The 15,027-nt window shown below is 33.7% G+C and overlaps 1 protein-coding gene across 1 annotated transcript; it reads right to left on the bottom strand.

Annotated features, from left to right (window-relative positions):
- Positions 1-761: 761 nt before the first annotated feature.
- LOC148587418 (uncharacterized) lies at positions 762-1,867 on the bottom strand. The gene is made up of 2 exons (XM_088512655.1): positions 1,441-1,867; positions 762-923 (listed from the first exon to the last, which is right to left on the bottom strand). The coding sequence occupies exons 1-2, from the start codon at positions 1,859-1,861 to the stop codon at positions 877-879; spliced, it is 468 nt and encodes a 155-aa protein (XP_088368781.1). The 5' UTR covers positions 1,862-1,867; the 3' UTR covers positions 762-876.
- Positions 1,868-15,027: the final 13,160 nt, after the last annotated feature.

Below are 15,027 nucleotides of genomic sequence, written 5' to 3'. Positions count from 1 at the left end.
AGTAGAGCTTAAGGAAGTGCCGAGGGGGAGGGGTTTCTCCCCCTCCCCCCTCCTCTCTTTCCCCCTCTCTTTCCTTGATCTGTTCCCCCCTCCCTTCCCCATTTTCCTTCCCCCCCTCTCTTCCCCGATCTGTGTTTCTTTTCTTTTTTTGTGTTTGTTTTTGGATTTCGTTTTCTTTTCCCTGTTGTTGTTCTTTGTTTGCTTGTTTATTTTTTCTTGCTAGGTGTTTGTTTGGGCACACTTTGTAGGTGTCGCTCATGGGGGATTCACTCAAACTTCCCCCCAATTTCTTCGAGTGCGCCGCCGATGTCTTCCGCGCCAGCTTTGCCGTTTACTGTCTTCTGCTAGGTCTTTTCACGCGTCCCCACCGCGATGTGCTTCCAACGCCATCTACGCATTGGTTTCCGGCAAGCACGCGATCGGCTTTTCTTCCGGCTGCTATCATCCGCCTAGGCTGCTATCACGTCAGTAATTACTGACGTGTCAATTTTTGACACGTCGGCAAATTTGGTTCGTTTTGAACCAGATTTTTTCCCTCCCCCCTATATTTTTTGTGATTTTTTTCAGGACTATACCCGAATTTTGTGTTACGGTTCACCTGATATTCAATCTATCCATCAAAACCATGCAAATAATATACAATTTTTCCATCAAATAACATACATCATATCCATTAACATCAATCACAAACTACCCATCAAAACTAACTTCAACACACCATAATAACACAAATAACATAATATATATACACCAATCACAAATATATATATAAACTAACTTCAACACACCAAAAATGTCACATACTAACATAATATACACAAATACAATTACATCAACTTATACACAACTGTGAATAGCCTCAAATTCTCGACCAGACTAGCGATCATTGACATCCATAGCATCCTCTCGACGATGTCCATTACCTGCAAATGATAAAACAAACAATATTCACCAATAAAACAACCACCAAACAAATAAAATCCACTAACGTTAGATGATAATACAAACAATCATTGAGCCCGAATACAATTATAGAACTTCCATATAGGTTATTAATGTTGGGGGTTCAATGGAAGATATGATAAACACAAAGGGAAAGCGCCCTCCCTAGCATTGAGTGCATTTATATATATTTATATTTAGAGTTACAAAATTAAGTTTATGAAGAACTGGTCTTGATGATATTGATATGCATGTATTGCTTCGTGCCATGCAGTTATATCCATTTATACGTGCATGAATAACTCTAAATAATTATCTCAACCAGCAAAACTCTAACCCACATCCATCACCAAACCAACCATGATATATAAACCAAATTTAAGCAAGATTTACAACATCATTAATTATTTAGAATGACTACAACAAATCCAAATTCTAAATATATATATATATAGGGACAGTTATAAAACTAAATTGACTATTAAAAAAAGTCAGTACCTGATCCACTGTCGACCGACGATCGCACCATCGCAAAGGGTGGGGAAGCATTGTCTGGTGGGGTGTGAAACCGGATCATTTCCTCAAGTTGGCGAAAACGGGCGTCAAACCTTGCCTGACGTTCAGCCTCCTGTTCAGCTGCCTGTCGCGCTACCCGGGCATTGTTCTCAGCCATCTGCTCCGCCACTTGCTGGGCTACCCGCGCATTGTTCTCGGCCAACAACGCATCCATCTCTTCCTTGTGCTTCGCCCTCTCCGCGTCAAGCGCTCTATCAAGTGTGTCTTGTGATATCGTGGAATACCTGACGTTTCCTGACCGTGCCTGTGACGGTGTATAGTATGAGTGTATGGTCCCCCGCACAGGCAGAATATTTGGTCCGGCCATCCGAACCCTACCGGCATACTCAGGCTTATTTCCCATTGCCTGGGCGAATGCGTCGTTTGTTACTTTAATTATTTTAATTAATGAAATACCAAATTTGGTATCTCATAATTAAATGAATGAGATCGAGAAAAATGCATGTTATATATATATATCCTTTAGTCTAATTTGAACCATGCATGCACGTTAAATAGCCATGTTATATATATATCCTTTTGCATGGTTTTGCTATATATATATATACGGTATCTCGAGTAAAACATGGCTAACAGTTGGGAATTTTTTTTTTTTTTTTTTAATTTTGAATGTTCAAATGGCATGGGTTACGGTACGTGTTATAAAAGAGAAGTATATATATATATTAAAGTACTGGCCGGTGTTTCTTTTCTAAAAATTAATTTTATTGAATGTTAATTGGAATTCAATCATATTGTACAATATTAAATTAATCTGATAATGTTGGGATCAATCATATATATATATATATATATATATATTATATTTACTGACGTGTCTCTTTGACACGTCAGCAATTGTTGACGTGTCAAATTGACACGTCAAGATTTATTGACGTGTCAATTTGACACGTCATTAAATCTTGACGTGTCAATTTGACACGTCAATAAATCTTGACGTGTCAATTTGACACGTCAACAATTGCTGACGTGTCAATTTGACACGTCAATATTTATTGACGTGTCAGTATTTGACACGTCAGTAAATAATCAGCCAATTATTTATTAATTTTAAAATGATGTCACAATTAAATTTGGTTCAAATTTACTGACGTGCCAAAGTAACACGTCAGTAAATACTGACGTGTTGTTTTCAACACGTCAGTAAATATTGACGTGTACATTTTAACACGTCAGTAAATAATTTGCTGACGTGCTACTTTTAACACGTCAGCATTTACTGACGTGCCAAAAAAATGTTACTGTTTGACACGTGAAGAAACGACCTTTTTTTTGTAGTGTCAACTTTGTCTATTTTTTCATGCTCCTATAACTCAATATCTCATTGCAGTGTCTTCAAGAGATAACTCAATTGGCTGAGTATTATGTCTCATAAAACAGAAAAATTAGTTCAAATATTCATTTTTCTCATTTCCTTCCTATTAGGCGGAAATGTCCCCCAAAAAAAAAAAAAAAACCTTCATTGCGGCCAAGAGGGTTTTACAGTATCTTAAGTCCACTCTTTTTTATGAACTTCAATACGCAAAGGGATCATTGCAATTAAATGGGTTTTGTGATTCAAATTGGTAGCCCTAATTATCACCTGTCGACGACTGGATATGAAATTTTGTTGGGCCCTTGTTTAGTGTCTTGGACAGCTAAAAAGCAACTCACGGTAATATCGTGCTATGGCAATTCCTGCTACGGAATTATATTGGGTTCGTCTATTTTTAAAGAAATGAAAATCATGTTATCTGCTCCTCCAACTTTACGGGTTGATAATCTTGGGGCTCTCCCTCTTGCTTCCGATCCGGTTTTCAATGCAAGAACAAAACATATTGATCGAACTTGATCATCGTTTCATTTGTGAACAAATTAATTGTCAATCGAGAAATCTTAGCCCGTTATATTTTTACAGTGCATCAACTTGCAGACATTTTTACTAAGAGCCTCACCACTTCATAGTTTCTCTTGTTACGGGACAAACTCATGATCATCTACTCACTCTCCATTCTAAAGAAGAAGTATTTTTCCAATACTGATATATAATATATTAGAAAACCATTAATGGATTGCACTGAATCAATTGAGGCTATTTTCAAAGTTTTCCTCTTTCCAAAAGCATATATGTATATGAGAATAACCAAATTTGATCAACATTGTACATATATTTCTTGTAAGAGAAAACCAAACAAAACAATACAATTATTCAATAACCATGTGTTTTTCATTGCACTCAGGATAAACACCTGTGAAAGCAGTAGCACTTTCTATGCCAAATCCCTTTACATCCTCCAGCTTCTGCCTCCTCCAGATTATTGCATTGCTCACTACAGTTTATTGTGGACCAACATGCCCCTTGCCAAGTTTTGCTTAAACTTTTACATGGTGACAGCGCAACCACTGTAAATTATCTCATAATTATAAACAAATGATCAAGAGACAGGAAAAATTAAAAAGAGATCGATTAGAAGGCATGTGCAAATTCAAAATTTGTGTACAATAAAAATAAATATTTACCAGGAATATATTTGATCGGATACGCAGCCAAAGCTGGCAAAACAAGAGCAAAGAAGGCCAAAACACCCAAAAAAACCATGGAAGAAAAGGAAGAACCTGCCATTTTCTCTTCCAATTAGAGTTTGAAAGTCATTTAAGTATCCCACTTTTCATAGAGAAATAGAGAAAGAGAAAGAACCCTAGATATGAATGCAGGAGAGCTAGAAAGATTTTCTTTATATAGAGAGATTAAATATTGCAGTGGGAGATCAATACAATAAAGAAAGGAAAGGTATAACCTCTACGGCTCTACTCATCACTCCTGAATGTCACAAAAGAATATTAACATATCATATTAATTTTATGTTACTTGAATTATTCATAATTGATAGATAGGAAAAAAAAATTATATTTGAGTAGTTTATTAATTTACGTTCTTAATTATTAAACTATCACTATTTTTAATTTGTTTGGGCATGAATTATATATTTACTAATTTATGTCAAAAGATAAAAAATTGTGAAGACAACTGTAACGGTTAGTGTGTTACAATAACAAATAAATTGTATAGATTTTCTTCCATACATGTACAAATTTTTTCATAGATTCTTGGATTATGGATTTTGTTTGTTCATGCCATATGTGTCTAAATAGGGTGTATTTAAATTTTGTATTGTTAGTACTTTTCTAATGGGCAATGATGATGGCTAGGTCTACGTACGGCCAATATGAATAGATATCTTAAAGGTTAGAATGTTTGATGGGATTGTGAGGATACATACTTACTAATGTCAAATATGTTTTAGACCTTAAGGAAAACTTCTTTGTTCTATGGTTATTCAGCCAAAAATAGAGTTATAAACATAACTAAAGCTGCCTTGGTGATAATGAAGAGTAAGAAAAAAAAAACTAGCAATTTGTATATTTAGGCGAGCATAGTATATATGTTTGAGCCTTACAAAAGGAATTTGTTGAAAGGTGTAAAATCATGTAAATTGGGTTTTTACAAGTATGTGTATAAGAAGCAACGAAGAGTCAATTTTAAGTTGACATCTCATACAAGCAAAGATGTTTTTGCTTATGTTCACTTAAATATTTGAGGATCAATAGCGATGTCTTCAAACAAATGTGCACATTATTATGTCAATTTTATTGATGATTTTTCCAAAAATGTATGGTTTATTTTATGAAGCACAAGTCTTACGTTTTCACCATCTTCAAGTAGTGGTAGACACAAGCGAAAAATTAGACTGGAAGAAAAGTGACGTATCTTAGATCTGACAATGGATTGGAGTATAGAGACACTACATTCTTGAATTAATTATGCAAAATAAAAGGCATATATTACTCGTCATTTCACAGTTAAAGAGACTTCACATCAGAACAGAGTTATTGAAATGATGAATATATAAAACACTATTTGAAAAGCCGAGATACATGAAGTTGAATGCGTGATTACCAAAAAACTTTTGGGTTGAGAGAATTAATTATGCACGTTTTGTCACCAACAGATTAGAGGTCACGGCTCCCTCAAAATTGCCATATATCTTTTTCATGTGTTTTAGTACTAGTTGATTCACCTTAGCAAGGGTGACCATCATTGTTATGGTGAGATCACCTATTTACACTATCATCACTCCTAGATCACACTCTTACATGGGGTGATAAACTTAGTTATGCACGCTTCATCCCCAACAGATTAGAGGTCACGGCTCCCTCAAAATTGCCACATATCTTTTTCATGTGTTTTAGTACTAGTTGATTCACCTAGCAAGGGTGACCATCATTGTTATGGTGAGATCGCCTATTTACATTACCATCACTCCTCAATCACACTCTTACATGGGGTGATAAACTTAGTTGAGCACCATTATCCTAATACCAATAACTTTTTTATGTCAACTCTCACATGAGAGCTTTCACAAATCGGCGCGCCTCAAAATGTGACCAGCCAAATACCACCATAAAGATTATTTGTTAAAGGCCAAATCTTCTCTCAAGACATTTTTGTTATCGTCAAATTGTTTAAAAATAATTTTTTTTTAAAAAAAAAAATGTTGTTGGGCTGGTACGGCTAAGCCATGGGTTCTATTTCTTGTTGGAATTTTTAATTACAAGGGTATAAGTGCTAGGGACATTTCACTTATACTCCATTTGATCTAACCCCAAATTCTAACCCTAACGGTATATATGGTGAACATTGCAAACTTTTTAAAGTTAGATACATTAAATTAAGAGTTCTTTAAATTTTAAGGAGATGATTACAAAAATGCTCAAAGTTAAGATTGAGGGGTTAAATGAAGTTTCTCGGCCCATTTTTTTTCTCGAGATTTATTGCACAAATATCCATTAAAAAAAAAAAAAAACTCTTCAAACTAGAGACAAAGAAATAAATACACGATGCATGCAGCTCGATCACACTTAAAAGGATCGAAGACATACATGTGCCTCATTTTTTCAAGTAAAAACACCGTCTTTCATGTCATTCATGTAGAGATTTCAGCCATTTTAATGCAGTAGTATTTTTTCAACACACTGGTATATATATATTAGAAACCATCAATGGATTGCAGTTAATCAACGTTATTTTCAAATTGTTCCTCTTTCCAAAAGCATATGAAAATCACCAAATTTGATCATTATACACGGGACAGGGAAATTTAGAAAATTGTCTTCAAACAAACAAATTCAACATCTTCTAAAAAAAAAAATTAATATGTATGAGCAGTCAAGATTAATTACTATATTTCTTGAAAGGAAAAAAAAAAAATTCAATTCAATTATTCAATACGGACGCGTTTTTCATTGTTTTGCACTCAGGAACATCTGTAAGAGCAGTAGCACTTTCTATTCCAAGCCCCGCCATGACATGCTCCACCTTCTGCCTGCTCCTGCTTAATGCAATGCTTGCTACAGTGATCTGTGAACCAACATCTCCCATGCCAGGTTTTGCTTAAACTTTCACATAATGGCAATGGCCCCTTCTATTCATCTGTATATTATCACATAAACAAATGAAGAAGAGAGAGAGAGAGAGAGAGAGAGATTAGAAGGTATATAAATATGCAAATTCAAATGACTCCTCAAAACCTGTGTACGGATAAAGTATTGATGAAATGATTAAATTTGATATTAAATTACCAGTTATCTCAAAAGATGTGAATTTAATCACTTAATCATTACTTTAACACTCTCCCTCATGTGTGGGCTCAAACTCCTTTTTAATGGTGAGGCCCAACACGTGAAATATTTAATTTAAATGGGGCGTAATTTAACGGAGTCAAGGTTCGATCCCAGGACCCTTAGCTCTGATACCATGTTAAATTACCAGTTATCCCAAAAGCTTAAGCTGATAAGAAGAAGTAAATTTAATCACTTAATTATTACTTTAACATTTGATCTTACATAGCTATCCATTAAAGCTTTTGAGATAATTAAATATTTTACGTGTTAGGTTTCACCTATTTAATGAAGATTTAAGCCTATACATGAGGAGGACTGTTAAAAGTATTGATTAAATAATTAAATTTATTTGTTTCTATCAACTTAAGCTTTTAAATAACGGGTGATTTAACATGTACAACCCATCCATATATTCAAGTAGAGTGAAAAGAAACATTTCCCTGGAGTAGGAGGGATCGAAACCTCAACCAAAGCAGGCAAAACAATAGCAAAGAGTAGAGCAAAGAACACCAAAACTCCAAAAAAAGCCCTAGAAGAAAATGAAGAAACTTTCATTTTCTCTTCCAATTAGAGTCTGAAAATTAGTGAAGTATCCCACTTTTCACAGAGAATTAGAGAAAGAGAAAGAATAGGAAGCTTGATATGAATACAGGAGAGAGATTTTCTTTATATATAGAGAGAGAGATTAATTGCAGTGGGAGAATAAAGAAATAAAAGACATAACCTCTATTCGTCACTCCTGAATGTCACAAAAGAATACAAACATATATCATATCAATTTTATGTTACTTTAATTCATAATTAATGATAGATAGTAAAAAAATCAAACCTAGGCCAAATTTCAAGGACCAAAAATATCGATAAATTCATATTACAGCACCCTTTTAATGACAATTTATATGAGGGAATATCTCATAGTTTTCTAGCTTATTTTTCAATTTTTATTTTATTTTATCTTTTATATTGACTTGTTTTATTATTTATTATTTTCCTTTCATTTACACTATTTTTTTTTAAGAGACAGACTGCATCATTAAAAAAAGGGGAAAATATAAAAAGGCCTCCCAAACTACCAACCATTTGCGATTTAGCCCTCAAATGTTCAAAAAGTAATAAAGTAGCCCCCAAACTATCAATCAGTTGTAATTTGGCCACTCCGTTAGTCAACACCATCAAATTGGATGGAAAATGTAATACGACGTCGTTTTGGCAAGGATAAGTTACTAAAATGCCCTTTTGGGATAAAAATTAATTTAAAAAATGCCCCTAAAACAACGTCGTTTTGAGAAAAAAAAAATTAAAAATTAAAAAACGGTAGTTTAGGGGTGGCTCGCCGGCCACCCCCATGGGATCCACTGGGGATGTTAGACGGTCTTCTCCTGTGGATCCCAACAGTGATGACAACACTGTTGGACAGTCTTCTCCGGTGACCCAATTCGCCGGAACGTGACGAATCGAGAAAAATCAACGCCAATTCGCTATGGTATGTTTCTCCTCCTCTCTCTCTCTCAATTTCTATGGATTTATTTTTCTTGTTTGTTTAATGCTTTGTGGATTTTCTTTGAATTAGGGCATTTGATGCTTGAATTGGGTCTTTTGGACCGTGCTTATTGTAAAGAAAGTGTTTGACAATTTGATTGCTCGGTCCGGCGACATGCTCCATCCATGCCTCCTCGGCTTCTTTGCCGCCGTGCTTTAGAAACACCTCTGTGGCGTCAATCCGGTGCATATTCCACCCATTTTTATTTCTCAGCCAGAGAATTTTCCCCAGTTGGCGGCATGCTAATTTGCATGTGTTTTCCTTCATCTGAGTTATTGCTTCATAGAGTAACCTTAAACGGCGATGTTTGTCTAGATATGGTTCGGTTCGGAAATATTGGTCGAATTCTGGAGCCATGGGCACTAAACCACCGTTTTTTTAATTTGTTTTTAATTTTTAATTTTTATTTATTTTTTTCTCAAAATGACGTCGTTTTGGGATGCATTTTTTTAATTGATTTTTATCCCAAAAGGTCATTTTAGTAACTTAACCTTGCCAAAACGACGTCGTATTGAATTTTTCGTCCTATTTGACGGTAACCATTAACAGAGTGGCCAAATTGTAACTGATTGGTAGTTTGAGGGGCTATTTTATTACTTTTTGAACATTATGGAGCTAAATCGCAAATGGCTGGTAGTTTGGGGGTCTAAATTATATTTTTCACTTAAAAAAACTGTATACGTTTAGTGAAAAAGATTTTAATTAAGCTAATATGATTGATTGATCTCCACTATTTGACACATTATTCTGCAAACATCAGTTTGAAAACTTCAAATAAACTTTGAGAACTCTAGAGGGCCACGACCGGCTAGCTAGTTGTTGCCTACTTGGTGACAAAGAATATATGCAAAGTCCAATTAAAAAATAAATAAAACGGTGAGGTCCAATATCAATACTTTTACTTTGAATTTGTTTGGGCATGAATTATATATGTACTAATTTATGCCCAAAAATTGTGAAAGAAAACTCTACGTGTTAGTGTGTCAAGATAACAAAGAGGTATGGGTTAGAGGCCAAATTAAACCACGTGCCGTTAAACTACCACTTATTTTAAAAATTTAAGCTAATAGGAAGAAGTAAATTTAATCATTTAATCAAATACTTTAACATTACCTTTTCATGTTTGGGCTCAAACACGTAAAGCTTAACACGTTGGTTTAGAGGCCAAGCCATTGCAAATTCTAGATTAATCTATTATTAGTCATTCATCAAATGAATGTAGCTCCAAACTTTATTGGCATGCACATAGCTCCAAACTTTTTTCTCATGACTCAGATCCACACACTTTGATATATTCATTGGTTAAAATTAAGCAATTTGTTTTTTGATCGGTAGATCACACATGAGGAGGATTAATTAATAGTGTTCATTGGCTAAAACACTTCATTATATCCAATGGTTAAACATGCATGCATGCTTAAATTTGCATGCATGCCATATTTGAGCTAACAAAGGAAAGAGAAGCTCGATCTTTAAGTGGCTGACAAGAATGGAGACAATTGCCAGCGTGGATGAGTTTGCTGCGTTTCTTGATGTTCAACAAGAAAATAATGAACCACTAATGAATTGATGTCCCGTTTTGAAATGATATTTTGGAAGTTTCTGATAAATTGAAAGACATATATATATATATATATATATATATATATATATATATATATATTGTTGAGATAAAATAATTATAGGATCACCAATGAAGCAGAAAAGTAACAGAATAGTAAAATAACAAACAGTCATACAAGATACTAAGATTTAAGTGGTTCGACTTAATAAGCTTACATGTACTGGTAGAGACGATTTATGAGAAATTTACTAACAAAAGGATGGAGTACAAAAGAGTAGTACAAATAAATAAAACCATTCAAACTCAAAAGCTCCAATACACCTAATTAGCTCACAAATACACAAAAGAGAAAACTATTCTCTAAATTCTCTAAGAGCTTGCTGTTTTTCTCTCACACGGAGCTAGCTGCTGCCTCTTACATTTTTCTCACTAACCCACAAGAAAGCTGCAGCACACACTCACCCTTTCACATATTTCTCCCTTTCAAAATGGAGCTACAGCCCAGCTCTACCGAGATGGCCAAATGACTATTTACAAAAAAGGGTATTTTTTGACGTGCAAATTTTAAAACGTCAGGAAAATTTTTTCTAATGTGTAAAGAGTGACACGTTAGAAAATCTAAACAGACACGTCAGAAAATTCTGACGTTTTAAACGTTGGAGCGTCAGAAAAAATGTTACAGATTTAGGAAATTAAAAAATGATATAATTTCTGACGTGGCACACCGCTCTGACGTGGTACGTCGCCATGTCAGAACTCTATGTATATATATATTTATATTAGTTTTTTGTCGTGCCACGTGTCAAACGTCAGGAATTTCTGACGTGCAACACGTGGCACGTCAGGAAATTATCTTGAGCTCCTCCCCGCGTCCCATCTTCCTGTTAGAACACTATATATATATATATATATCAGATAATTATATATCAGATTTTTTTTTTTTTAGAGTAGTTTTCTGACGTGCGAGATGTCGCACGTCAGAAATTTCTGACATGCGACACCTGGCACGTCAGAAATTCCCTCGATACCTGATATTAACAAATCATAAAAAAATATGCGAGATTTTAAAATTTTTCCCTCTTCTTTTTCCCTTCAACTTTTTCACTCTTCTTATTCTTTCCCTCTTCATTTATTTTCCCCACACTCTCTCTCTCTCTCCTCTCTCAATCTCCCTTCTGCACACTGCACGGCAGCTCCCTCTAGATCTAGAGGGAAAAAATGAAAGCAGCAGATCGAAGAAGAAAGCAGAAGAAGATGAAGAAAAAGAAAATGAGAAGAGAAGAAGAAAAAGAAAGAGAAAAGGAGAAGATCGAGAAGCTGGGTACGTTAAAAATAAAAAAAAAATAAAAAATAAAAAAACGAAGAAGAAGAAGAAGAAGAAGATAAGATAAGAAGATTTTTGGGTTTTTGAAGATTTGTTGGGTTTGACATTTGGATTTTTGATTTTTTGAAGATTTTTTTGGTTTGGGTTTTGGGTTTGAGTTTTTGAAAATGGAGATAGAAAAGAAGAGAGAGAGAGAAAGAGAAAAGAAGAGAGGTGCAGAGAAATTCCTAAAATCAAAAACCCAAATATCTGGGTTTTTGAAATCTTCTTCTCTGCACCAGAGAAGAAGATTTTTTATTTTCGTTTCTCTGCACCACTCGTGGTGCAGAGAAATTCCTAAAAAAAAAAAATTTAATTGAAAATTAATTTAAAATAATAAATTTTTTAATTGAGAAAAAAAAAATTTCAGAAAAAAATTTAAAAAAAATTCTACATTTTCTGACGTGTGATACACCAAAACGTCATAATTTTCTGACGTTTTACCCACTGACGCGTCAGGAAAAAAAATTTTCTGTCACCTATGCTTCTGACAATTTACACGCGTCAGAAACGACACGTGAAAAAAATTTCCTGATGCGTCGAACACCCTAAAACGTCAGAAATCTCCAATGAAAAAAAAAAAAAAAATTTGTAGTGAAAGTACTTCACACTTCAGTAAAAGAAATCTTCCCCTTGAAGAAAGCTGCTGCCTCTCTACCTTGCTGCACACTTTTGCTCTCCATTTAAAGACCAAATTGACCAAGTAATTGATGGTTGGTCATAGTACTTCACCATGAAGTAAAGCAACAAAATACTTCATTGAGAAGTAAACTAAAAGAGGTAAAACGTGGCTCAAGGATAAAAAATCACAAAGCTGCAACCAAAGGAATAAAAGGGGTGGGGCCCACCACAAGACTTGAGAAATCAAGTCATTTTCCAACATATATATATACACACATTTGATATATATAGCAGTGTCATCATGAAATTTATATGTGAATTTATAAGCTTGGATTGCGCTGTTTGGTCCGAAAAGGCATTGGTGTACCAATGTGACAAATAGATGATAATTTTGTGACGAAATATGATCACGTACATTGAATTTTTAGAAAGTGGAAATTAACACCTTATGTGTAACTTTTTAAATGATTAATTTTGATTATGAGCACTTTGATTATTATTACAATTGAAACGTCTTGTAGCATATATAGTGAGATTCATAAGCTCGATACAAAGCTAATCTTGGTATGAAGACATCAAGAGTTGGATCCCAAGTTTTGGGATCATGCAACCATTTGTGTTTTAAATGGGAAGCAACATGATATTTGGTCATTGATGAGTCCCTCACAGAAATTATATATACCAATATTCGCGATTACATATACCAATATTCGCGATTACGACAAAATGCTCAAAGCATGAAAAGTTCACATCATATTGTGTGTAGCTTTATTATATTGTTATATAGATATGAAACTTCAAGAACATAAAAGTCGTTTTAATGAAGTGAATTTTGAACAATTACTTGGTATTGCGTGTTTAAATTTAGATAGTTTAATTTATTAATTTGCTGCCTTTAACAATAAGGATAAATTAATTCAACTTCCTCAGTTTCATCTGAATGATTTTTTTAGTTCAACATGTTACTAGTTTGAAACATAAATCCTTAATATGCATTCTAGTGAAGAATTTGTAACCCTTAAAAGAAAGTGGACAGCTTGCCAAAAAGATGGTATAATAATTTGTTTTTGTTTTTTCTTTTCTAAAAAAATAAAAGGACATTGTGTATCTATTAGTTTATTCATTGGAGCCATTGATTTTGCCAATTGTGACAGTTACTATTGCAAGAGCAGTTTCAACAATGAATAATGTTAAAAATCACTTACACAATTGAGTGAGAGATCAATGAAAGAATGATTTTTGGTCATATATGTTGAAAATGATATATTCGAAACTATCAACAATGATTTGAAAATATGAAATCTCGTCAAAGATAACTTAATAAACTAACACTGAGAGTGAAAAAATAAAGTACGTTACATAATTATAATTTAACAAATAATTAAATTTTGTTGAATTCTTTAATGAATTAGTTAGTTATATTCTTTAATCTTTTAATCAAATTTTGTTCAACTCTATATTTTAATTTTGAGAAATGTTAGGGGTCAATATTTTTCGCATATTTGGCCTATCTCATCTTACAAATCAACCATCAGATTTGTTGACTTATGTGAACCCTACATAATTAAGTCAATAATAGACCCCACAAATCTAATGGTTGATTTATTGAATTTATAGGAGAATATAAGCAAAATATATAAAACTTATTGACTCATAACATTTCTCGTTATCTATGTGAACATCTTTTTGATTTGAGTTGATACCATTAACAATTGAGATAAAACAGTTATACTATTCTTTCGCCTAAACCTTTCAATCCTGAACTAATAAGTGGATCCAAAATAAATTGCACAATTTTGGACGGAATTTTTTTTTCCCCCAAAATCATTAAAAAAAAAAATCAAGTAAATGTTGGATTAAATTAGATAAAAATTACATAAAAACTAATATGTGTGTGTGTGTGTGTGTGTGTGTGAATATAGCAAAATCTGAAGTGTTTAAAGTAAATTTGAACTACTGATATCTTCTTCAACATTCCAAAATGATGAGTAGAAGAATTAAACTTGCATTATCATGAGCACAGAAATCATTCATGCTTGAATTTGATTATATTGGATATTCTTGTGTGGCATGAATTGTATGTGAGACATCATCTTTCACGTAATTCTTGTACGTAGCTAGTAATTCCAACCATTTATTTATTTTTCCAGTATTGGTGTATATATATATGAGAATGACCAAATTAAATTTGATCAGCAATATTGTACATGGGACAGGGAAATTTAGAAAATCGTCTTCAAACAAACAAATTAAACATGATATTTTAATACAACAAAATCAATCGTACGTATGAGCAGCCAAGATTAATTAATTACTATATATATTTATTTTTGTAAAAAAACAACTCGATCAAATATTCAATAACAATTAATACACTTTTCATTGTCTACTAATTGCACTCAGCATATGTGAGATAGCAGTAGCACTTTTTTATGCCAAAACCCATGACATGCCCCATGGTCTGCCTTCTCCTTATTCCTGCAATGCTCATTACAGTTTCCTGTGGACCTACATCTCCCATGTCAAGTTTTTCAGGTTTTAAGGGTATTTTGATAATTTTCTTTTTCCCTCCAAGTATTTTCTTCTGGTTTTGAACTGAATGTTGTTCTTTTCTCTATATTTTTCAGTATCATATGCCAAGCGTGTAGTAATGGCAAAGAATAGTGTACCTCTTTATGATGATGATGACGACGATGATTATGCCAAGCAAAGCATGGATATATGATGCAGTGTATGCATGGTTTAAGGGCAAAGCGTGCG

This window comes from Corylus avellana, chromosome 2 (genome assembly GCF_965113065.1).
Source record: "Corylus avellana chromosome 2, dhCorAvel1.hap1.2, whole genome shotgun sequence".
Taxonomy (NCBI): domain Eukaryota; kingdom Viridiplantae; phylum Streptophyta; class Magnoliopsida; order Fagales; family Betulaceae; genus Corylus; species Corylus avellana.
The sequence above is the reverse complement of the archived record's forward strand: the minus strand, read 5'-3'. Positions and strand labels throughout refer to the sequence as shown.

What these genes read in the sequence shown, in the direction of transcription:
- LOC148587418 (XM_088512655.1), bottom strand. Translation starts at nt 1,861, where the DNA reads ATGGGAAATAAGCCTGAGTATGCCGGTAGGGTTCGGATGGCCGGACCA. An exon ending in GTCGGTCGACAGTGGATCAG is followed by an intron (nt 924 to 1,440) that starts GTACTGACTTTT and finishes TATCATTTGCAG; the next exon opens with GTAATGGACATCGTCGAGAG.